At 34.3% G+C, this 26,255-nt stretch overlaps 2 protein-coding genes and 1 long non-coding RNA gene across 3 annotated transcripts; 1 reads left to right on the top strand and 2 right to left on the bottom strand.

Moving 5' to 3' along the window:
- Positions 1-111: 111 nt before the first annotated feature.
- Positions 112-14,752, bottom strand: LOC135137242 (zinc finger protein 330 homolog). The gene is made up of 4 exons (XM_064066849.1): positions 14,613-14,752; positions 14,414-14,564; positions 410-806; positions 112-349 (listed from the first exon to the last, which is right to left on the bottom strand). The coding sequence occupies exons 1-4, from the start codon at positions 14,750-14,752 to the stop codon at positions 150-152; spliced, it is 888 nt and encodes a 295-aa protein (XP_063922919.1). The 3' UTR covers positions 112-149.
- Positions 14,753-14,966: 214 nt separating this feature from the next.
- LOC135137239 (uncharacterized) lies at positions 14,967-16,937 on the bottom strand. The gene is made up of 4 exons (XM_064066847.1): positions 16,710-16,937; positions 16,299-16,659; positions 15,450-16,247; positions 14,967-15,394 (listed from the first exon to the last, which is right to left on the bottom strand). Exons 1-4 carry the CDS (start codon positions 16,761-16,763, stop codon positions 14,967-14,969), a joined length of 1,641 nt encoding a protein of 546 aa, XP_063922917.1. The 5' UTR covers positions 16,764-16,937.
- A 1,221-nt stretch (positions 16,938-18,158) lies between these two features.
- On the top strand, positions 18,159-19,108 carry LOC135137580 (uncharacterized). The gene is made up of 2 exons (XR_010281871.1): positions 18,159-18,591; positions 18,635-19,108. It is a non-coding gene; the product is annotated as an uncharacterized LOC135137580 (long non-coding RNA).
- Positions 19,109-26,255: the final 7,147 nt, after the last annotated feature.

Genomic DNA, 26,255 nt, shown 5'->3' with positions numbered 1-26,255 from the left:
TAGACATTCTTTATGGTGTACTGAACTCTGGAACGACTGAGTGTAATAACATTTTTATTGAGCAACAATACCCAGGTCGACACAATTCAAAAAGAGGAACAAAAACACAAATTCTTCATTGTCACATTTACTTAAAACCAAGATACACATCATTTTTCATCATTTTCGTTGCCCGATTCTTCTTCGCTAACCTCTTCCGACTCCTCATCATCTTCATCGTCCTCATCATCGTCATCTTCGTCCGACTCTTCTGCTTCATAATACCCATAACCACCGCCTTCTTTATACGATTCGTCGTCATCATCGTAGTATGTAGCTTGTCCTTGCCTGCCAAACTTATGACTCCTCGCTAGAACAAACACAAGAATAATTTCCACCTTCCCTGTCCCTCAACTTCACGTCAACTCACTCGACATGCTCAGATCCTTCGTCTGCGACGTATCGTAGCCGCACTTCGGACACGGAATCGCTTTGTTCTTCTCGTACTTGAATCCTTTCCTCCTCACGTGGTCCTCGCAGTAGCAAGTCTTGCATCTCAGGCACGAATATTGTCCGAGCTTATTGCACGACTGACACTTGTAGTTCTCCGATTCGAGAACCTGACAGGACGCTTGGTGCTCGAACTGGTCGTCTTCGCATAGGAAGCTGTCGCAGAAGGAACACTTGAACAGGCGTCCGCCGTGGTCCCAGACTCCGCGTTGGCACTCGATGCAGACTGCGTCCTGCAGCGGACAAGTGCAGGCGTGGGTTTGGAGGCACTTGCGGCCGTGGCAGATCCAAGCTTCACAGAAGTCGCAGATGGCACCCTGGAAACATTATAGTGAAAAATATAGTTATTTCTTAATTAAGTTTATATAATCAACACCGCAGTTTGTTTAAAAATACGACGGCAGCGTTGACAGTGCAAATTTTAGTGTGAAATAAAATATATATGTAATTATCATAAGCATAGTAAATTTTTGATCAAAATGTATTTGCTCATCCACCCTAAAAAATTGATGACGTCACCCCAAAATTTTGCTAAAATGTAGAAAATATGATGAGTCTGTGGTTGTGATTTATCATTCCATTGATATTTTTTCCGATTTGCATATACATGGTGACTCAAAGATATTAATGAATGCGTGAATTTATTTTATTGATTTAATCAGGAACTACTAAACCGAATGATTTGAAATCTTGGAGATGTTTTAAATTTATCATCAGCATGGTAAATTTTTGATTAAAATGTATTTGCTCAACCCCCCTAAAAAATTGATGCTATCTTAAATGTGTAAAGAATGATGAGTCTATACTTGTGATTTATCACTGCATTAATATTTTTTGGATTTGCTTATACGGGGTGTATTAATGACTGAGTCAATTAATTTTATTGCTTAAATAAAGATTTGCAAAACTGAATAGTTTGAGATCTTGCAGACTTTCCTCCAAAAATTGTGACGTTGTCTCAAAATTTTGTCGAATAAATTCTACCCAAAATGTGCAAAATATGATGAGTTTTTACTTGTGATTCATCATAGGATTCATAGTTTTTATGGTTCAAATTAAGAACGAGTCAACCCATATTCCCGAAAATGTGGAAATACAAACGTCTTTATTTAATGAGAATTATAATAATGATGAACATTTTGTCAATTGTAGCTTACTAGTTAATTGTTTTGATCCTCCGTTTTGAGGGGACGAACTCATTCAAATCAAACTAATTTCGACGTGACATTCTTCCGATGTATAACATAGACACTTTCAAGTAGTTTTTCTTATCGAGGATAATCTAAGGACGTACAGTAATGGAGTTCATTGGGCAATTTGGTACTCGTTTATCGATATTTCATAAGGCCGTAGTTTGGGGGAGGCTAGGGGATGCTCCCGTAGATTTAGATAAGTTATAATTAACCAAATGTGAATTACAGCATCCAAAAACCAAATAAAATGTAGTGTTTTATTCAATAAGCGGAAGTCAGAGCAATAAAAAAGTCTGAACCGTCGGCATTGACATCCGGTTATTGCAATTCGTAGAAACCATGTTTTAGTTTAGTTTGTGTTTTACCGTCACGTCTACAGGTTGATAAGTGTTGTGGCTATTTGTTTTAAATTACAAGTACTATACAGGGTGGTCATTTTATCCGTTCACTTTATCTGTTCACACTTGACAATTTTTGCATAGGCAACATACGTATTATACACCCCAGAGGCGACGTCCAATTTATTTATTACTTCCCGAGCGTAAGCAAAGGAAGTATTGTAATCGAGTCCGTCGGCCGACTCTCTACTTTTACGTTTTCTCGATCTTTCATGACCCCTAGAAGACGAAGAAATAGGTCTTCCATTTCCGTCTGTCTGTCCGTCCGTCTATCCGTCTGTCCGTCTGCCGTCCCGGATTTTTATTAGGCAGATAATCTCCGAAAGTACTCGACCGATTGTTGTGAAATTTTGTACTTATATTAAGAATATCATGTAGATGGTAAAACGCTAACCAAAATTTGTCTAATCATCCCCACCACTAATGCGATGACGTCACTTCAAAATTGTACATAGTAAATGGGTTTTCAATTGTATAAAATAACATAGTCCTACACATGTAGTTTACAACTCTGAATCGACTTTTCACCCGAAACGTCCAGATTTTTGGAAAAAAAATCAAAATTATAAAACAACATTTTGAAATTTAATTTTTAATCTGCTAACCAGAATGCTTTGAAATGTTGCAGATGTTTTAAGGCTATAAAGAGCATTATAAATCTTTAGTCAAAAAATATTTGCTTATCCCCTCCAAAAACTTGATGACGTCAGCTCAAAAGTTTGTGGAATAAATCATATCTTAAATGTACAAAATATGATGAGTCTGTACTTGTGATCTATCACTCCATTCATATTTTTTGGATTTGCATATACAGGGTGACTCAAAAAAATTAATGAATGCGTAAATTTATTTTACTGATTTACTCAGAAACTACAAAACCGAATGCTTTGAAATCTTGCAGATGTTTTAAGGTTATAAAGAGCATAAAAAATGTTTAGTCTAAATGTATTTGCTTATCCCCTCCAAAAAATTGATGACGTCAGCTCGAAAGTTTGCCGAATAAATCCTATCTAAACTGTAAAAATATGATGAGTCTGTACTTGTAATTTATCACTCCATTCATATTTTTTGGATTTGCACATACAGGGTGACTCAAAAAAATTAATGAATGCGTAAACATATTTTGATTTAATCAGGAACTACAAAACCGAATGCTCTGAAATCTTGCAGATGTTTTAAGGTTATAAAGAGCATAATAAATTTTTAGTCAAAATATATTTGGTTATCTTCTACAAAAAACTGATGACGTCAGCTCAAAAGTTTGCCGAATAAATCATATCTAAAATGTATAAAATATGATGAGTCTGTACTTGTGATTTATCATTCCATTCATATTTTTGGATTTGCATATGCAGGGTGACAAAAAAATTAATGAAGGCGTGAATTTATTTTATCGATTTAATCAGGAATTACAAAACCGAATGCTTTGAAATCTTGGGAATATTTTAAAGTTATTATAAGCATGGTAAACTTTTGTTCAAAATGTATTTGTTCATCCCTCCTAAAAAAATTGATGATGTCACCCTTAAATTTTGCTGAATAAATCCTATCTAAAATGCAAAAAATATGATGAGTTTGTACTTGTGATTTATCATTCCATTCATATTTTTTAGATTTTCTTAAGAGGTGGTTCAAAAAAATTAATGAAGTCAATTTATTTTATTGATTAAATTAAAGGCAATACTTATTATTAGTATTACACCCCAACCAACCCAATTTGGTAGACACAAAATTTGTTAAAGGAAAAACTCGGTTGAAACATAAGTGTAGCACGCTTATTTACATCGACTTTAACATTACAGACCTGCATTTGTTTTATGCGCTCACTTGGTTCCGCGAATGTGAAATAGACATGTTTATAATCAACCAATTGTGAATTTCACCGTCAAGAATTAAAATAAAACCCAATGTTTTATATAATAAGCGGAAGTCGAAGCAATAAAACCGATGGTCGTTTTGTTTACAGTTTCTCTGTTTGACTCTCACGTATGCTGTTACGCCTGTCATCTTAAATTAAGAATGTTTATACATACACGATTTTCAGTTGCCTCTGATACGTATACGTGAGTAAATTGTTTAGTTATTTTATTGATTATTACAAATCAATATTCAAAACGACCCAATTCATTTTCCCGAAAATTTGAGAATATAATAATTTTATTCTTAGTATTACACTACATCTATCCCAATTGATATACGTGTCCTTGCAAAAATGTTGATGACGTCATCGCAATTTTTTTTTTAAATTCCCACTACAAAAATGTAATGAGAAAAAAAACACAATGGGCATGCAGTCGTCAAGTTTCCGACAGCGAGGGAAGTACTGTCTAAACTCTTTAGACCAATTTTTTTTTTTTAATAATCAATCATAACAATCACAGAAAAAAAATGACAAAGATGTCAGTGCCAAATAATGACAAAATTGACAGGGCCGTGTTTTGGAAAAACAAACAAAAACTGCATAACGACTCATGACTAGGAAACTGAAAATAATTGACATCGATGACAATCTGCAAAGACAAATTGCAAAATGTTGTTACAATTTTTTTTTTACATACTAATGTAAATTTGGAAGTTCACGTCATCCTACTGTTGGTGGGGATGATTAACCAAATTTTGGTTAGCGTTTTACTATCAACACATTATTTAATAAACATAAAATTTGAGAACAATCAGTCCAATGGTTTCAGAGATTATCTATCTAATACAAACTGACAAACGGGAGACCTATTTCTTCATACTCTAGAGGCCACGAAACATGAAATTAAGTCACCCGCTTACGGTTAGGTAGTAAAAGAATGAAAATAATTTACCAATTCTGTTAATAAAATGTTACGCAACGTTTAATTTCTTTTGTGGTATTATTTATAACGAGTTGGTTTGAGATACTTCGGGCATTTATAGTTATGATTTTCACTACACATTCACGACGATATGATAAACCGTTCGTATTGATTAGAAAAAGTGAGCATACATTAATTTCCGGACGCGTGCCGACCAATCACAACAAAACACATTCAAACTGACGCCAAGTTCAAATATTATTGATCGTGTGTATTCAAGTGTTCATTCCAATATCATAGATCTAGGGAAAACCATACGATTTGTTTTTATATTTATTGTGTGGGAGCATTTTTTTTTTATCGGCACCGATTTGTTAAATTTACAAATCCTCCAGTTCTCGATTTTACGATTTTTCAGTTATTCCATTTTTTACTTTGTTAGTTCGCCGATTTTACAGTTTTTTGAGTTCTAAACTTTTAGTTTTTTAATTTTTCAATTTCGTGTTTTTTTATTTTTCAGCAAAAGAACAAATTTATCCAATGTAAAATATTGGAAAATCGGAAAATTGTATCACTGAAACAATGAAGAACACAAAAATTTTAAAAAGAAAAATCCAAAACGCTCAAAATGAAAATCGAAAAACTAAAAAATTGAGACACCGAAAAATTGAAAATTTGGAAAAATGAAAAAATAAAAAATCCCGAAATTGAAACATCAACAAATCGAAAAACGAAACAATTTTGCAAGTTTTCAGTTTTAAAGTTTTCAAGTTCTTGATTCTCAATTTTAATCAAAATGAAATTTTGCAAAATCGAATAACTCTAACACCGAAACATTAAAAAATGCAAGAATTAAAAATCGAGAAATTGAAAAATCGACAAAACAAAACAATTCTACAATTTTTCGATATAAAATTTTTCAAATTCTCGATTTTTCGTTATTTAATTGTTCAACAAAAAGACAAATTTATTCAAACTGAACTTTTGAAAAACCGAAAACTTGTAACACTGAAACATAAAAAACAAAAAAAATAAAAAATCGAGAAACTGAAAAAATCAACAAAAAGAAACAATTTTGCAATTTTTATATCGAAAAACTGCAACATTTTTCAAATTCCCAATTTTTAATTCTTTATTTTCTCGATTTTTTATTTTTTAATTGTTCAACAAAAGGACAAATTTTTTCAAACCGAAATTTTGAAAAATTTAAAAATTGAAAAATCAGAAAATTGTAACATTGAAACGTCTAAAAATTATAAAATTGAAAAATCAAAAAATTTAAAAATTGAAAAAACGAAAAACAAAAATTTCTATAAATCAATAATCAAAAATACAAAAATTCTTAATTCAAAATCTAAAGATTTTAAAATGAAAACCGGAAAATAAAAAATTAAGAAATTGTAAAAAGGAACATGGAAAAATTGAAAAATTGTAACATCGAAAAGACGAAACACTGAAAAACCGAAAAATTTAAAAACCGAGAAATCGAAGATTTGAAAAAAGACAGAAACTGAAAAAAGTGAAAAATTAAAAATCGGGAAAAAATAAATGAAAACGTAAAATCGAAAATTTGTAACATTGAAACCTTAAAAACTGAGAAATTGAAAAATCGAAAAAAGGAAAAATTGTAAAAAGATGGAAAATCGAAAAATTAAAAAGCAAATTTAAAAATCGAAAACCTAAAAAATCGAGAAATCCAAAAATGTAGAAACGAAACACGGAAAAATCGAAAAATTAACAATTAAAAAATCAAAAATTTAAAAATGTCGAATTGAGAAAATAAAAAATCGAAGAAACGAAACCACTTAGAATTACATACTTGGAAGTACTTTATCTTTTTGTCAATTTTTCGTTTTGTAATTTTTCAACAAAAAGACAAACTTAAAACCGAACAATTTAAAAATTGAGAAATCGAAGAACTGCAAAAATAAAAAAACTCAAAATCGAATAATTAAGAGGTCAACATTTGGAAAAGGAAAAATTGAAACCTTAAAAATTAAAAAACTGACAATTTAAAAAACAGAAAATCGAACAATTGCAAAATTAAAAATCAAAAACAGAAAAAACGAAACTTGGAACACCAAGAAATTTAAAAATTGTAATCTTAAAACTTGAGGAACTGAAAACTTCCATAATTGAAAAAACAACTGAAAATTTGAAAAATTGAAAAAAAGAAACTGATTAATTAAAAATCGAGAAATACAAAAATACGGAAAACAAAATTTTCTAGAAATAGAAAAATCGACAAGTTGTAAAATTCAAAAGTTGGAGAATCGAAAAGTTAAAATATATATCTAGACACTAATAAGAAATCGAAAAATACAAAAAATTTAAATTGAAAAATCCAAAACTGTCAAAATAAACATCGAAAAAGTGTAAAATTAAACAATCGAAAACTGAAACACCGAAATGTTGAAAAAATAGAGAAATTAAATAATCGCATAACGAAAAAATCAACAATTGAAAAATCAAAACATAAAAATATCTTAAAAACGAGAAATTGTCAAATCTAAAAATTATAACATTGAAACCTGAAAAAACAGACGAAATCAAAACCGTGAAACTGAAAAATCGACAACAAAAAATTAGAAAAATGCAAGAATTCCAAAATAAAAATCGAAAAACTGAGAAATCCAAAAATCTAAAAGCTAAGAGTCTAAAAACTTCAAAAATCGACGCCAATTAAAAAAAATGCTGAGACCGCACAGATGAAAGCAAGAATATTCGACTTTGGGCCAGTTTGAATTTAGCGCCGATGTACTTGTGCGGAAATTAATATATGCTGAAAAAGTGGCAGTTCGTGAATGGACCCTTTGGGAACTCTTCAGTTTCCCCTGAGTAAGTGTTTGTCAGATAAATACAATTTGAGTTTAAAAGAATTGAGTTCCAGATAAGATCTAGTATGAAATACTCTTAACAACCTTAGAAAAAACATGATGATGCAAGTTAAATAATATTCTCTTCTCAAAACATCAATTGCATTACATTGAAAATAGTATAACAAAACCCATTTCGATTTAATTATAGTTCAAAGGAAAAAATTTCTCCTGCAATACAAAATAAATTGCTCACTACTGAACTACACTTGCGAGCATTGAAATCGTGCCACAAATCGGGCCACTATTCACATCTGACTTTGAATCAAATTTTCCACCAAACTATATTACACTTATTAAAGAAACTAAAAAAGCCATTAGAAAGACCAGATTTTTGTCTTTAAAACAGAGTTACGAAAAACTTCATGAAATTGTTTTGCAATATTCTTTTTTTGTTAATAAGTTCATCATTTGCCATTGGTGGACACATGTCACTGGCTGTATTACTACGGTCATAAGCTGGTGAAGTTGATTGCTATACTGCTATGCCAAACAAGTCATGTTTAATTTTGTTGACAGTTGTTATAGTTATAGTCCCAAGCTGCGTGATCTACACTAATATTTTCAAGTTTACCACTATATTTTAGATTTGCACAGTTAATACAGTTGAAATTCAGTCTTGCATTTCTTTAATTGGTGGTTTTCTGCACAGCGTGGACAAGAAATATTGTTTTTACATAGTTTCGACGAGTGATTATAACCATTACATTTGTAACATCTCGAAGCATCAATGCCACAAAAAATAGAACAGCTATCCTATCCAACTTCAATTACAGCCTGATAACTAGACAGCGGATTTCTGTCGGGCTACGTCACGATTTTAGTGGGGACGCGCTGCATCGCCGGGACTCAGTAGCGGGTGCTAGGTAATCACTGAATTTAATTGTCACTTGATTCCATAAATACAATTAACGATTTATTAATCAAACGGCTAACTAAATGAGAACTGGAATTAACAGCAGAGTGCAACGAAGCAGCGTTATTCTAATCTCAAATAAACGAAGTGCAGCCGGTAAATGCAATGAATTCCCATCCCGTACGAGCCGTACCGAGTTTGGCCTTGTCTAGCCCGACAGAAATCCGCTCTCTACTGATAACAGTGCTCCCTTTTTTGCACCGGATAAAATTTTATTACATTATAATCACATTCTTTGTCAAATATAAAATCGTTTTGTTTGACCAAATAAGTTAGAAAACTGTCCTCATCAATTAAATCAGAAATACCCGCAATTCTTAATTTAGGACGTAGTGATTTGACCTCATGAATATCATATGTACAAGACAACTTATTCTTAGCAAGTAATTTAAATTTTTTGATATCTTAGCAGTCCACTAAAACACTACCTTCCTTCAAATTCTTGACCTTGCCGATATTAAGAGAAGTCTCGACTGGGTCTATGTTAGTTATGTCAGATTTCGTTTTATTCACCGTTTGGCTTTTATCTTTACGTTTGATTACAGCTTGCTGAGATTTTTTTCCAACTGATTCAGCATAGTTTTAGTGATTTTAGTGATAATATCGCCTGACAAAAAAGTATTCTCATTAATAACAGTACGACATTGAGAATCATTGCTGGCTTTGGTAAGCTGAAACCGAAGTTGTGTATTTTCAATACAGAGATTCTGAATTTCCACCCCCATTGATTCAATTTGGTCAACCAAAGGCTGTAATTGACGACGAACAACAGATTCTACAATATTCGTAAGCTGGTCAGCAGGCAGATTAATAGTTTCTGGAGTAACGGTAACTTTATTTTTCTTATCAACAGCAGTAACGTCAGAAGCAATAGCACCAGCAGAAAGAGATATTTTTTGGAACCATTAATAAGTATTTGTTTTTTTTTTTTTGGTTACAATTAGCAATAATTTCTTTCGAAATTTAAACTGTTCACGTGAAAATATAACAGAAACTCGCAAATATTATGTGAACATTGTTTTCTTTATTCATATGTAATCCTAATAAAACTGAATTTTCCATGTTGCTATATGAACAAAACACTTTATCTCTAAAAATGAACTTTTGAGAAAATTTTTATACATATACTAAAGCAGGCTTTGATATTTTTTCTTTAAGTTGGATAAACTGATTTGATGATTTAGTTTTTTGTCTGTCAATAGTCTGATTGACATTTGCTTTGAGCTGGATTGCCACTTTTCTACTTCATTTATTAGATCAGAATTATTAGACGCAATTGTTTAATCAAGCAAAGAAATGTTTTAATTTTGTCAGCATAGATAATTTGTCATTGTGACAGATTCACAGATCATTGCGACATTATTTAAAAAGGAAATACCTAAAATAGTTTTACTGCAACAAAAAATTGCAATAAAAAGATGTTTTTGCAGTTTCGAAAAGACAGACCCGATCTTTCTTTCGAAGAAGTAACTATGAGGGTCTCGAACATATTGTCTGTAATGTAAAAATACGCTGGAAAATATTTTTTAATTTTTTTTCTCATAGGTGGGAACATCAACTGTGGCGAAAGTTTTATCAGCAGGGGACCAAAATTTAAAAACATCTATCTGGCAAGCGAAAACCAACGGATTTCTTTACAAATTATATGTTTCGGAAAGACCTGCAACGACAAATTTGGCAACTTAATGAAAAAAACGAATATTTCACTGTAGATACTCTTTTGGCATATTCTAGGGAACAGTTGGAATTTAAAGGGGGGCGAACCACATTATACAAAATTCTTAAGTCAATGGGTTATAAACACAGGGAAGTAAATGGTTGCAAAATTCTATGTGAACAAAAACATGTCGTTGCAGCCAAAATTACTTTTTTCTACTCCTATATATGAAAGTAGACTTTTTCCCATCGTTTACCCTTAACGAAAACATCATTTTCACTTCTAGAAGTGAAAATACTTATTCATTCTAGAAGCGAAAGTAACCATGGACTGCTATGTGAAAAGTGAAAATTTAAAGTTTAAATCCACTGAAAATTTAAGTATCTTTTTTTTAATTTGATCAACTATTAAGAAATGAAATATGACTACCTGTTTAAATTGAAACTAAATTGATTAAAACTGATTAATAAATTTGAATAAAAATTAAACAAAAATGTTTGACGCAGCAAGATCTGCATACGTCTAAGCAACCAGTAGCGCTAGTCAAGTAGTCATATTGTTTATTCTACGTGATTGTTTTATTTCGTAATGACATATTAGGTTTCAAATTGTGTTCCTAATTTATTGAAAAAGAAAAGCCATGTCTGATTCAGAAGAATCGCGTAGTTCCACACCACCTTGTGTGATACAAGCAGCAGCATCCGCTTCAAATGATATCTTACCACAAAAATCCCAACAGAGATATCAGTTTGTACACGAAAAATTTATAACTTCGCGGAAGGACAACCGAGTGACATCTTTTTCCGAAAATGTCTTGATGGCTTATTTCGATACATTGTCAAACAGTCTGAAGCCCTCCACATTATGGAGCATGTATTCCATGCTACGAAGTGTAATAAGTCTGAAACATGATGTTGATATTTCTAAATACCTCAAATTAAAAACTTTTCTAAAAATGAAGTCGACGGGTTTCAAATCTAAAAAGGCAAAAGTATTGAATTCGGAACAAATTCAGTTGTTTATCGATAAAGCAAATGATGAAAAATTCTTGTTCACGAACGTAAGTTGAGTTGAGGTTGTGTTTTATGTTTCATACTAGACTATTTGAAGGTTGCTCTAATATTTGGGATCTGTGGGGCCTGTCGTTCACATGAATTAAAAGATTTAGAAATTCAAGATGTTCAAGATTTAGGAAGCGCTTTATTTGTGACTATTCCAAAGACAAAAACAAATTTACCTCGTTCATTTACAATTGTTAATACCCATTATAAAATCTGCAAGAGATACATCAATCTTCATCCACAAGGAATAGACAATACGACTCGTAGATTTTTTTTGAATTACCAACACAACAAGTGCACCCGACAAGTTATTGGAATTAATAAATTTGCATCTGTTCCAAAAGAAATTGCTAAATTCCTCGAATTACCAGATTCACAGTTATATACTGGCCATTCTCTAAGGAGATCTTCCACGACACTTCTTGCAAACACGGGTGCTAACATGACTGAAATAAAGCAGCACGGCGGATGGAAATCGAGTTCTGTAGCTGAACAGTACATCGAAGATTCGATTACTAACACAATTAATAGAGGGAAAAAATTTTTTGATTCATTACAGATTAGCAAAGAAAATATCGGAAGTTTACCACCTATTGAGGGTTCGTTGTCACCTAAGGAGACAGAAATAACAGAAGCAGAGGTTCCTCCTGCATCACATGCACTTGAAGACAATGTGCCTTCATCAATAATTAATAAAAAAGAAAATAATGCTAAAGCAGCAGGTGTTGTACATAATTATTATAACTGTAATTTTCAATATATTACAAAATAAAATTTCCTGAAATTTATATGTAGTTAGGTGTGTTTTTTGTCGTAGAAAAAATAGCATTTGCGACTCGAACTGAAAGTCAATTTTTTCGTTCGTTGAGTGTGTTACACTCGTCGCTGCGCGACTCGTGAAACAATACTCAACTCACGAAAAAAGTATGACTTTCACTTCTTGTTGCAAAATATACTATTTTGTGAACATATTTACAGTTTCTAAATTCTTGTGAAAATTTGACTTTCGTGTATTTGGATGAAACATGGATCTATCAAAATGGTTCGACCATTCGTCGCTGGGTGCACGATACTGATCTAAAAAGCAATCCCGCCAAAATTAAAAGTGATGGATCAAGGTTTACTATTCTCCACGCGGGTTGGTCAACGGGGTTCTTGGATGGTTGTAACAATTTTTTAAATTCAAGAAAAAACGATAGACTATCATAAAACGATGAACGGGATAATTTTTCAAAATTGAGTGATTAAGAAGCTCATTCCTGCTTTGGCAAAGTTGAACCAAAAATGTGTGGTGGTTTTAGACAATGCACCGTATCATTCGGTTCAGTTGGATAAACCATCCAATTTTTCTAGTAAAAAATGTGAAATGCAGGAATGGCTCTTTAAACATAGTGTTGAATTTGACAAAAAATTTTTGAAGAAACAGTTGTGGGATTTAATTAAACCCTTCAGAAACAATAGAAAAAAAAGATATTTGGTAGACGTGACATTAAGAGAAAGTGGCCATGAAGTTCTTAGATTGCCTCCGTACCATTGTCAATATAATCCAATTGAAATGGCGTGGGGATTTTGTAAGAACTATTACAACAAGCATATAAATTCTCAACCTTCATTAAAAAATAGGGTGGAGAATTTATGGCTTGAGGCGCTTTCTAAATGTACTCCAAGCATGTGGCAAAATGTTTGTAAACATTGTGAAAAACTTATTTTGGCAGATTGGGAAAAAAATATGGGAAATCTTTCGTACGAATCTATACCTCCTTTCATTATTTCGCTAGGTGAATCTGATTCAGAATCTGAATTTGAAAATGACGATGATGATACAGATTTTCATAGCGAAATAATGGAAATGGAGTGAAATGTAGCTTGTCGGGGGGTGATATTTTTACGCATCTTTCGTTTTAAATTTACCAAGGTAGTATGTGAAAAACTACCTGACGTACAACAAAATAAGTATAATTTTAGTTAGATCATCCACGTTGTTACTTTGCACCAAATTTTAAGCATTTTCATTTTTTTTTGTAACTCTTCATAGACCTGGAGAAGGCGTATAGTAACGTTCTTATTAATAAGCGTTTGGAAGTACTTAGTAAAAGCAAATAAAGAGAACTTACGTAAGTATTAATAATAGCTATATAGATAAATCATTCAATTTAAGGTCGGAAAAATGTTTCAGAAGAGCTAAATCCATCAAAGCACTAGAGCAAGGTTGTTGTCTTTTACCAACCCTTTTAGTAATCTTAGAAAAGTAAACAAGAAGTTGGAAGATATGGAAATAGGCTGTTCAGAAAGGTCGAAATTTCCATTTCTAAGAAGAGTGGGCGAGGAGAACGAACTGATGATTGAGAGTTAAAGATGAGATGCTAAATGTGGCATGCGACAATAGTCGTATGTAGAACCCCCATTCATATAAAAACAATGTTTAAGTGAAATTTTAGTGTTTGTTCCTTACATATGAAATAAACACTTACAAAAAGCCGAATAACTGTTTTAAATAGCGTAAAGTTTTATGCTTTCTAAGAAATGGATACCGTTAACTTGGACATTGCTACTGAAAACTGAAAGTATTGGCAACAATGTTTATATTTCTGGCATATTTTTTAACCTTTAATTTAATAAAACATAACCTAATGAAAAAAGTTCAGGGAATTTTTATTCTTCTACATCAAATACCAACAAACTCACTAGATTTTCATGGCCAACCCTACTATATAAAGATCGTGAACGGATAATAGCTTGCAAATGGCTGAGAAGATACGTGCAGATAAACAAAAAAGTATATTAAAAATTATACACAATCCAACCAAATAGTGACTGTCTATTTTTATCAGCAGCCCCTTTTCATCTGTAGCTCCTGTATTTTTTATTTATGTTTTCTCATTATTTAATTATAAATTTTTAATTCCAGCCTTTTGTTAATTGGAAACTCAAACTATACATGAAACTTTACTAAGGCAGTGTTTTAATTGGAAATGGATTATTTTATTTTATTGATAATTTCAAAAATAATAATTATTATTATTACATATCTTTAACTTACCACCATCCCAATTCCTGTAGTAAAAACCCCTGGATGCTTGACCACACAGTCCCCTGTCTTCAACATACACTTCACTTTGCCACATTGTGCACAAACCGGCAGCCTCTGCACACTCTGACAAAAGTAACAAAACGCTCTGCTCTTCTGTTTTCTAAAAAGCAACAAATCCACCCAACAATTTGACCAACCCAACACTTACCGATGGCATTTTTCACATTCCATACAGACGTTGCAAGGGTGCTGCGCCAAAGCCACATTATCTTTGGCAGTTCTAATTTCCTTTTGACGAAGCTTCTGCTTTTCGGCTTTTTTTCTCTGCCCCGTTTTCTTCTTGGGCATTTTTAGCGAGTAAGTGGAAGAAACATGAGGTTGACAATTAACGAAGTGACATAACCACACTTTCTGCTGGAGCGCGAAATTTAAATATTAGTTCCAAGAAGTGGACAACTTGGACATCTGTTTTTTGTAACGAGGCTTTAATTAGTGTTGATATGCATGAGTTTGTCACATAACATGTCACATAACCACACATTTTAATTGAAAAATTTAAAAATTAATCGAAAAAATAGCTGGATTCAATCCAGTCGCTGACTTTATCGCGTGGAGCCACTTCTGGTACAAAGTTGACTTGTTGCCGTTCTTCTTCGTCGTCTTCTTCCCAGATTGAGAGGAAATTGGCGGCTAATTCGCCTAAATTATCCTTGTGGTATTTTTTCTTGAAGTTATTGAGGAAATAATTGACTTTTTTTGGTTTTCTGGTAAATTTTTGGAAGCGTGTTTCATCCAAACTTTCATTTAAGCTAAATCGAGCTTCACTTAAATTTGCTACATTGGTAAGATGTAGAGGCTGAGAGTCGTTCGGTAAACAATTTATCCATTTATAAAGATTCTGACCTGGATCTGTATCATCAGAAGGAGGGTTTTTGCAAATTTGTTGCTTGAAAATGTCACCTGCAGAGTTGACGCAATAAAGAAATAAGTCTGAAAGCGAAAAAAAAAAAAATAGAAAAAATTCAAATTCTAAGATCATTACTACCATTATTGTGAGAAAGTAATTTTAGTCCTCCTATGGATTTTCGTAACCGTTCGCCAACTTGAGGTTTTAAAAGAATGTCCTTTTGTAATCTACATTTATCCAAAGTTTCCAAAATACTAGGAATAGTCACTGGTAAGCTGCTAATAGGGCACCCTCCAAATAAAACTTTTTCATTAGCTTTCTGACTACTCAAACAGAGAATATTATCAACTATATCCATGTAGCATGGTGATGATTTCATCAAGTGTGTACAAAATTCTACATTTTTGAGGAATCTGAGATCTGTCATCATTAAAAGATGCCTTGTGCTCAAATATACAACGTTATCACTACTTTTTACAGAACATAAGTAATTACAGTCGTTTACGTCCGGTTTGAAAAGTTTATAATTAGGGGCCCGTAAATCAAACATTTTCAGTTTTTTTTGCTCCAAACTGAAGATATTATTTTCATCAATAAATTCTACTCGAGTTACATCATTGAGATCATACACTGTCAAGTCACACTTTTGATGAGTTTCAATGTCATATAATTGAACCTTGCTGTTGGACAAAACTACACACATTTTTGTCTTATTAATTTTGGCATCCAATATGTTTATTTTGAAGTTTTTAGTGTAACAAATATCTGTGTCATCGACATCTGCAAGTGTTAACAAATTTAACTCTTTTTTGTGTTTTAGTAAAAGCAACACATTTTCTGAATTATCATATGATGAAAGGCCTGTAATAGGTTCATTAAACTGTTGATTTATTTGCAGTTTCTTGTTCTTCCATGGATTTTCCACATTGATAAGCCCTATTATTGCAATGATAATTAAAACTACATTAAAGGAATCTATACACTTACGTAAATTATTTCTGCAGTCTGGTCGTACTAAATAAAATCCTGTATCTAAGCTCAAGTATTCTAGGACTCCACTTGCATAATAAGGATTATAATCGCAAGGAAACGCAGCTTCCCTACTTACATTATTGCAAAAATTCAGCATTCCCTTTGTAACTGTTGCATGTGAGTTTGTAAATGACTGATTCATGATTGTATTTTTGACCACTGGGAAATCCTTGCTTAGAGAATTTAGTTGGTCGTTGTATGTTTCAATATCCTCATTGTATTTACAAATTACGTCCGTCTTCGAATATCGTAATGGTTTGTGTATGGGGTACGGATCTTCAACGTATATTTTGAGTTCGGCATCGCTTAAAAAATTCTGAAACCAACTAAATTAATATAATGATCCACTAACGGGGTTGCTTTTACCTCACTGAAGTCAAGGTTTAAATAATGGGGGCATAAATCGTCATCGAGTTTCATTTTGTGCGGTTTGTTTTCGTTTTTTAAATCTAACCTTACTCTAACTGGGGATTTAATTAGTGACAGTTTTTGAAGGACGAACTGGGGGTGGTTAAGGATACTCTAAATGGCGGCAAGGAGCATTGCTGTTTTTCAATTTTTAAAAATTTTTATTAACTTTTAATTCAAATTCGCTCCCCATGTTACCCATTATGGAGTTCTATTTGCAGTACGTTTATAATTTTAAATTTTATAAAAGAAATTAATTTTTTGTATATGCAACCAACAATATAGTAAAGAGTGAAAATACGAGATGAACGTATTATTTATTTTTATCACCCATTCTCCGATCTAATTTCTGGTTCGCCTAATTTCAAGTTCGCTTTTTCCATTTTACAAATTATACAGAGTTAGTCACTAAGAGCGCGGTCCTCGATAGCTCATTAATTATACTCCCTAGTGATGTAAAAAGACCGTATTTTATTTTTGCGGTATAAAACCATGGTATAATACCGTTTTATACGGTATTTTATATGGTATTATATTCAAATTTTGGCGCCAACATTTTTCATTTTTAGCTTTATGGTAAACCTCATCTGGTGATTTACTAATTAGTAGGGAAATAAAACAAAAACACTTCACGAAGAATGTATTATAAAAAAAAAACAATAAACCATGTAAATATGAAAATAAGACATTTTTCTACTCTATGAAAAAAAAACTATGTGAATATGAAAATAAAACATTTTTCTCCTTAATTAAAAAAAAATTTACAAAAGTAGAGACTATTGTTTTATTGATCTTCATCAACTACGTGCAGTATGAAAGCTTCTTCTACCTCCATATCGGAGTCTTCATTTGTTTCAGATTCATCAACGTCAATTTGAGGATATTCTCATTGTCATCCTCATAATCATAAATATTAGTTTGCAATGATAAATTGCTTTTAATGTAATAATAAGTTAAAAAAATTACGATTGACATAACCTAAAAATTTAATTTTATACCAGTGGTATAAAAACATTTTATACATACCGTATAATACGGTTTTAAACCGTGGTATTATACGGCCTGTATTATACACTCACATCACTAATACTCCCCATAGAAATTATCGCATCGCTCTCAAAATTTTGTATATTTCCAATTTGAATGTATGTAAAAGAAACATGTCGGTCGAAATTACATTAGATTTTGTCATTATTTGGCATTGTCTTACATACACTTATCGACGTATCCCTAATATACAGAGTTAGTCACGAGAGAATTACTTCTGAAAATAATTTTTACGCAACCCAAAATACTAATACCCTGTACCACTTGATACATATTAGGGGCAATTCTGAATGAAACCTGTTAAAATTTAAAGGTTGTTAAAAATCAAGATTTTTGTCGGATGTGTATTTAAATTGGTATTCCGGATCCCGATAAATTAACACCATGTTAAAATTGACATATTTTTATCGGATCCGTTTAAATTTTCGGAAGACTTCGTTAATTTGGTTTAAACGAACTACCCAGTGTGTTTCGTGGCCTATTTTAGGTTAAAGATGCCTTGACTTTACTATCATAAATTCAAATTTTGTTGGAATTGAGCTTCTTAAACATAAAATCTGGTATAGATAAATTATAATATAAAATTAAGAAGCAGACGGAGACGGACCGAGACCAAGTGGTACGTGCTCAACGGTGATCACAATTTGTGAGGTTAGGAATGCAATTAGTGAATCAAAACATTCAAAACAAATCCAAGTTTATTCTGGATTTTTGGATAATTTATAATTTGGCATCAATTACCATATTTAACTACAGGAAGCCACTTATAAGAATATAAGAAATTAACTCCACGGTAAATAAGTTTATACTCAAGTAAACTGAAGTATTGGTTTTAGGTTATGAAATTTTATCATCCGATTTGATGTTCATATTGAACAACACATAATAGTTATATATGTGATTGCTTTTCTGAAATTAGCTGAAAATGATACGTTTCCAAAAAAATCCAGTGTCTTGAGGGAGAAGTGTTACTTTTTATTAAAAACGCACCAAATGATAACTTTTTATTACTTGCATAAAGTTGCTTCAGTAACGAGTGCTTTTTGTGGTTTAATGCGGGAGGAACTGGCCAAGCTGCGCATCAACAACATTGAAGACAGATGATTGTTTCAGTGGTCGAAATAGCAGACTGGTGCCTCGAAAAGCTTCACAATCATAAAAGAGGACAGTATAGGAGCGTCAAATTTAGTTAAGTAATTGAAAATTGTATTTTTTACTTGGGAAATGATAATAGAAATTATTTTCGTTATATTTTTAAGTAGGTATGAAATGTTTGTAAATTGTTAATTAAAATAAATTTTTTTTCCAAATGTAGTTATGTTGTTATTTAATAACCATAAAAATTAACTTGCAATTTGCGGGCAATTATTATTTGGAGCATTACGAGGGTGCTAATTGCTACCATTTCCAAGGTGTTATCGTTCAGTAATTGACAGGTGAAAAATAAATTAATCAACGGGCCTCACTTTTTTGCTGATGATTTATTAATAACTACTTACATTCTTTGTAAATTCTCTTCATAATTTACTATAAATAAATGCAAAATACCGTCCAGGTACGCCATTATTGTTTTTTTTGTTAATTAAAGGGTACTAGCGAGGGATCCTTTAAAACTGTCACTTTTAACGGATTCATTTAAACACCCTTGTTAAAATTTAACATCAATTTGATGTTTTAGAATAGTAAATTTTGATTTTGTCGGATGTTTAATTTTAAAGGGTGTTAAAATTAAACGGACTTCAAAATTAAACAGTACAGAATAGAGATTCATTTTTAACAACCTTTAAAATTTTAACAACCTTTAAATTTTAACAGGTTTCATTCAGAATTGCCCCTAATATCTAGATTTAAAATGAAATGCCTAATCCATGATTGCTTTGACTTTGGCAGTGTCACTTTGACGTTAATTAATTTTTAACATTTTTTTTTCATCGTTGACTCGCCTCTAGAGCCCCATTGGATCGACGACATACAGTCAGATCAATCTGGGCTATACTGAAGCCGTAAGTGCTCTACCAATGTTGTTCGCCGCCAATGTGCATCTGTTAATTCGCCATTTCTGCGTCACCTAGAGCCTCTTAGAAGTGCAAATCTGTAACCTCTGGACTTCTTCGGCCATCCATTTACAAAAAAGCCGTAGCATCCCCCCAAAATGCCCAACATTTTCAACAGATTAGTAGTTAAACTATTTACTTACTTGTTTGAGTTTGTGTTGTAACCTTTGAATAAAATGCCGTACAAGGAATTTTTAGAAATAATTTTCTCGTGATTAATCGGTTGTAAAAGATCAAGAGGCACACTGACAAATTTATTAGCGGCGCCGGAGGAGATTTCCGACTGGCTGCGGTACCATCATGGACACTCGCGTAACCTCATTTTCCACAATTGTCAAAATGAGATTGCCAAACTCAAAGCAATCATGGATTAAGCATTTCATTTTAAATTCAGTTAGTATCAAATGGTACATGGTATTCGTATTTTGGGTTGCGTAAAAATAATTTTCAGAAGTAATTCTCTCGTGACTAACCCTGTATATTATTATGCTCCGAGTCTCCTCTCGACGACCATCCTTTCCAAACACCTTCGGCCAGCAGTGAAACAGAATTTTCCCCAGTTTCGGCTGAGGAGGTTTCTGCGGCCAAGAAGGGTTGGCCACGTTCCGCTCCTGGTCGGGATGGAGTGACGGTGCCTGCTGTTTCCAAGTGTAGCAACAACATCCTTGCTGCGCTTTTTAACCTTATTTTAGTCAGCAGGTATCAACCGGTGGAGTGGCGTGCCATGCGAACGGTGTTGATCCCGAAACCTGGTAAGAACAGGAAAGACGCCTCTAATTGGAGACCGATTACTATTGGGTCGTCTATTCAGCGGCTGTTTCATCGCATTCTCGCAAACCGCTTATCATCTCTGGTCCGGCTCAACAGTAATCAGCGAGGTTTCGTGACGACTGACGGAACCCTTGCCAACACTCTTATTCTTGACTCCTTAATTAATGGTAGGACGCAGGCTAGAAAAGGAACATCTATGATATCTATGGATATTCGAAAGGCCTTTGACTCCGTTTCCCATCATTTCATAATCAGAAGCCTTCGAAGATTCCAGATATCGCCTTATGTTATTGATTACATTCAGGCAACTCTCACCTCGTCTTCTACCGTTTTTTGTGTTGGCCAAAAGAAGTAGGAATCGGTCCCGATTAACAGAGGCGTACGCCAGGGGGATCCAATGAGTCCTCTCCTATTCAACATTGTGTTGGATGAGTTGGTCGGGAAGCTGTCTAATATTTCTGAGGGTTGTTCAATGGGTGATGGGGTCAACTGTTCCGTGATGGCTTTCGCCGACGACCTTGTTCTCCTCGCCGAGACCGAGAGGAGTCTTCAGCGTTCCATCAATATTTCCACCGAATTTTTTACCCACAGGGGTATGGCCGTTAACCCTTCGAAATGTTACGCCCTAATCAAACATAATATTAACGGCGCAGTAGTGCCACTCACCAATTCCTCCATTACCATCCAGGGTCGACAGGTCACCCACGTTTCGGATGTGAATCCGATTCGCTATTTGGGACACCAGTTTGGAAGCCAAGGACAGATGAAGCCTTGCTTGTCCAATTACCCCGTATGGCTCCAAAGGTTAGTCGCCCTCCCGCTGAAACCGGATCAAAAATTCTCTCTGCTCAAGACCTACCTGCTTCCCAGGATAATGCACTCCTTGATGGGCACCAAGGTTACCAAGGAAGTCCTGGGAACCCTGGACAAGATGAACAGACATTACACTAAGAAAATCTTACATTTACATCTACATACCTCTAAGGAGCTAATCCATGCTCCCATTAGGGAAGGCGGGTTAGCGGTATGTCAACTAACTGTTTCTGTTCCTCAGATTCTTCTTAGTAGATTGTCCAGGTTGCAGAGTAGAGAGGCTGTTGATCCGGTGGTTGCGGCCATGTTAACGTCGCGGCGGGTTTTCGACTTCAGGGTGCGCTTACAAAAGATGGTGTCCCAATTCCCTGCTGGAGGACATAGGGAACTTATGGAGAAGGGCGTATTTTCGAAGGGTCTTACCTGTGCCAATCAGGACTCCGCTTCCAGATATTGGATAGGTACGAGACCTGCTAAATGGAGCGCCGGCGATTGGGTGCGAGCCGTCCATCTTCGCACCACTAATTTGCCGACAGTTGGCATACCGTCCAATCCTGTTGAGCTTCGGGGTTGCCGCGGAGGGTGTGGTGCGATGGAGACCGTGTGTCACATCCTACAGAAATGCCCGGTGGCACATGATGAGCGGATCCAACGGCACGACGCGGTAGTGAAGAAAATCGCTGCCCACTGCGTTCGGGAAGGCTGGCGTGTTGACGAAGAGCCGCGAGTGAGGCACGACGACGGGACGCTCTACAAACCAGACCTCGTCATTTTTAAGACTGAGGCCCGAGCGGTAGTCGCGGACGCCCAGGTTTCTTGGGAGACGGGATCTTCGATGCAGGAAGTCTGGAACAAGAAGAAAGCCGTTTACGGAAACGCGAAGTTCTTGGGAGCAGCGCGGAAGAAATGGCCGAACACACATTTCACGTTCCTACCTGTTATCTTGGGGGCGAGGGGGATCTGGCCTTCTTGCAATTCCCCGACTGAGACTGAGCTTAACATCAAGCCACCACTTAAGCGCAGCTGCGTAGCATCAACGTTGAAGTGGGGCTGCTCTGCGCACAAGACCTTCATGCGAAGAATCTGGAAACTTCCCGCCTCTCAGCGCTTCCGTCAGGGATCCGATTGGGGTGTTCCTGCAAACCCATAAAATCTATTGGGATAATCGACTACCGCCGTAAAATGTCCACTTACCGTCGTGCTGCTTGCCTTTCCATCTCCGTGTTGGTGCTTCCGAACATCGAGAACGCTTCTTGGGCGAATATAGACTCAGGGGTTCTTCATGGGCACTTCTACAGGGTTCTGAAACAAATAACCAGAACATTAGTGGGTGAATCGAGAAAGACGTCACTTACCAGGCACGGCGACGAGGATTCCGAATGGGGTCCAATTTCCGGTGGCGATGGAGCGACGTAGTCTGAAAAGATAGTAATTTAAATTATTAAAATCTCCCTACTTAATTAACAACTTATTACTATCCTAATTATTAACATCTTATTATTATTATTATCCTAATTATAAGTAGTAATACATGTTAATTAACATCATCATTATTATATAACTAACTTAATATATCCTAATTCTAATCATATTTACTGCTTAATTTACATCTTATTACCTAATTATGTATTATAAATCTTAATTATACATTTTAGACTTACATCCTAAATTTTAAACGTCTTAATATATATCCTAACTAATTAATGTTAGTGCGCTTATTAATTAACATCTTAAACTCCCTACATCTTAATCTTAATTTACTAGGGTTTTTATAATATACTTTAGGAGTAATATTTTAACATCTAATCTTAACATCTAATTATATTGTGCATTATGTACAATCCTCCTGTGGAGGTTTCATATCTTATTAATTTCGTAGGATTAATAGTTATATTAATTTATTTACATCTACACTGTGCGTTATGTACAGTCCCCCTTGGAGGTTTTTATTAATTAATTAATTAGGCGCTATAGGAATTAGACTTGTTAATATAGGCCTAGCAATATTACAATAACTTTTTACTGGTTTTCATATTTGTTCACTTTTAAGTAAAACCAGAAATGCCTTATTTGTTCGGATTACGTATGACAATAAAGTTTTTGAATAGCTACATGTAGTCCGGTTCACTAGAACTGGAGGTTGTGATAACCCAAACTTCCCGCCTTTAAATGGACCTTGAAAAAGTTTGAAAGACCAGCGAAAAATTTAAAAATTCAAAGTTTGGCCTTGGCTGTGATCGTCTAACAAATAGGAACCTACGTTGTGTTTTTTTTTTTGTTTTGAAAAATGACGGGAAGACGTTCTTTTATACAAGTGAGCATATACTGCATGTGAGTTGAAAGCGCAAGAAATAATAGACAAAATTAGGGAGGTCAAAATCCTTCCTTGGAGGAAAAAAAACGAAGAGCGACAGTGACTCAGCATACCCTTCTGGTGACTCCGCAGGGCCAAGGCGTCATCGGTCTTCATTCTCAAAAACCCCCTGGGGTTTTATTCACCGAAATATTACATTTCAAACACATTAATATATATGAAAAACGAACAAACGGAAAATTCTATATCTGTTTGGAATCAATGCAAATATTTGAATATCACAAGTTTAATAGAACAAAGCAAAAACTGAATCAAGTAACTGGATGCAAATACACAAGTTATTATAGGCGTGTGGCGGCAAATCTTTTTTTTTTTTTTAGTTACGGCAGTTAACAGATAACAGAAGCACAACAAAAGTACCCCTGGGACGTTGTAGCATAAGCGGAGTCTGGGCTATCGGTCTGGAGCTGTTCTCCCCCCACGACGGTGATTCTATCTATCGCAAAGCCTACCCTACACGCATATCTCCATTACGAACGTGCCCTGCGGAACTAGGCCATTACGGTCGTCTGACCCACAAGAGATCTCGGCTATGGGCAGGAGCCGAAAAATTTACAACATCGGCGGCCGCCCCTGAATCTATCCAAACCTGTGGACTTGTACAGGTGGCACGATAAATCTCGCCAGCTCGACTAGGAACCGAACTTCGCTTCTTCCACGTTTTCTGTGTCATTTAACCTCAATTCCATTTTAAAATATTCAATCTCCTATAACTCTGATATTAACAACAACTGAGCAAGTGTTAAAGTTTCAAAGAGCAATAAACAACATTTAAATTCGCCATACATTCTTATGAAATCTAAACAACAAATAAATCTTATGTGAGATAAAAATTGGACATCAAACAATTTATGATAGAAACATTCATCAACAAAATATTTACAAAACAGAATTCAGCAAGGATTGATGAAACAGAAGATCTGGTGTGTAATAAACTTGTACAAATAAAAATATTATGTGAGGATAAAACTGTAGAACATGAAATTTACGTTTAATTAAAATTATACAACAAATAAAATTACTGAGGTTAAAACTGTGAGGTTAAAAAATATAGTATGAGGTGAAAATTGCAGAGTTAACAAGATTTACAGGAGATTGATATTTGCCACACTTTATTATCAACGGTTCGAACAAAGAGTTTACATTATGCCAAATTATATTATGATCTAAATGATGGGTCACTTCAAAAATAATTTACTTTGAGATTTCAAAATACCACAAACTGGTTACCTACCCCAACAAAACACATAATAAATAAACACAAAGATATCCAATCATCGCTATGAGGAAAAAGCGTCTCGGTGATGTAATCAATCTGTAGCGTCGTGAGGGTATGCCTTGATGAATTAATCAATCTGTAGCGTTGTGATGGCATGCCTTGATAAATTATTCAATCTGTGGCGTTGTGATGGCATGCCCTGATGAATTAATCAATCTGTGGCGTTGTGATGGCATGCCCTGATGAATTAATCATGATAACGATGATAACCGCCTAAGGGAAGAAAATATTTTAAACCCCTCCCGCCAGTACGCAGTATAATGAACTTGTTTAACTGCCGTAAATGAACTATTAGCAATCTTGTGTGACGAATTTAGAAGTGTTATAATGTAACACTTACGTATATGCATCCAGAGACCTATTCGTAATTAAACATAAGGTGTTTTCCTGACTAAGTGAATTTCATGAAATCTTCTAGCAAATGGTTTATTTAAATAATCCAGATTGTTAAACTGTGTTTGCACTAGCTGACTATTAAGAAAAACTAACTTGATTGGTGAATTTACAGACAATAGAACAAGTTTACAGCACGTGTTTCTCGCGTCGACCGGAAGTCCGCATTTCTCCGATTAAAAGGGCGCAAGAATTAACCGCGCGGGTTGGGGACAACTGTATCATTATGAAAAATACGTTCGATTGTCGTTAAACAAAGGCTTCCTACCGTTTTATTAACTACCAAACCAACTAATTTAAAGCTAGCGCTTACCGCGTGTTTACACTCTCACAAGCACATTCATAATGAATCTACGCCATGCAGCTTCTCTACCAACCATCCACCAACCCTCTAACAGTCTAACTAAAACTCCTAGCGCTAAATTGTCACGCTACCAAACAAGCATCTCCGTGTGCCCGGTTGCCTATGTTTAACGATTTCCCTTTTTGTGATTGAATTTTTTTTTTCCTTTCAAATTCAAATTATTCAAATGTGATTTCGCGCCGCTGTTAATTAATTTCAGCGCGAAAACTTTGATTTAAATTCGGTCACCACAAGGTGGTGTAATAATTTTCGTCGGGAGTGTATTATAAATAGAAAACAAGTAGAAATACTAGGTATTTATTTTTATGCCTACGAATAAATTTAAAAAAGTGGTGGATTTTTAATTACAAGGCTGGTGCAGATGTTAGGCGGCAAATTCTTCGTATTTTGTTGTCACTGTTTAAATCCC

The sequence above is a fragment of the Zophobas morio genome, unplaced genomic scaffold (assembly GCF_036711695.1).
Source record: "Zophobas morio isolate AGI-343-1 ecotype UQ-CSIRO unplaced genomic scaffold, CSIRO_AGI_Zmor_V1 ptg000029l, whole genome shotgun sequence".
Lineage (NCBI taxonomy): Eukaryota > Metazoa > Arthropoda > Insecta > Coleoptera > Tenebrionidae > Zophobas > Zophobas morio.
The sequence above is the reverse complement of the archived record's forward strand: the minus strand, read 5'-3'. Positions and strand labels throughout refer to the sequence as shown.

Excerpts from the sequence above, each read along its gene's own strand:
- LOC135137242 (XM_064066849.1), bottom strand. The coding sequence starts at position 14,752 with ATGCCCAAGAAGAAAACGGGGCAGAGAAAAAAAGCCGAAAAGCAGAAG. Across the intron at positions 14,565-14,612 it reads GAATGTGAAAAATGCCATCG|AAAACAGAAGAGCAGAGCGT; the intron begins GTAAGTGTTGGG and ends GTTGCTTTTTAG. Across the intron at positions 807-14,413 it reads CTACAGGAATTGGGATGGTG|GGTGCCATCTGCGACTTCTG; the intron begins GTAAGTTAAAGA and ends TAATGTTTCCAG.
- LOC135137239 (XM_064066847.1), bottom strand. The coding sequence starts at position 16,763 with ATGAAACTCGATGACGATTTATGCCCCCATTATTTAAACCTTGACTTC. Across the intron at positions 16,248-16,298 it reads AGACTGCAGAAATAATTTAC|GGCTTATCAATGTGGAAAAT; the intron begins GTAAGTGTATAG and ends TTGCAATAATAG. Across the intron at positions 15,395-15,449 it reads ATTACTTTCTCACAATAATG|ACTTATTTCTTTATTGCGTC; the intron begins GTAGTAATGATC and ends TTTCGCTTTCAG.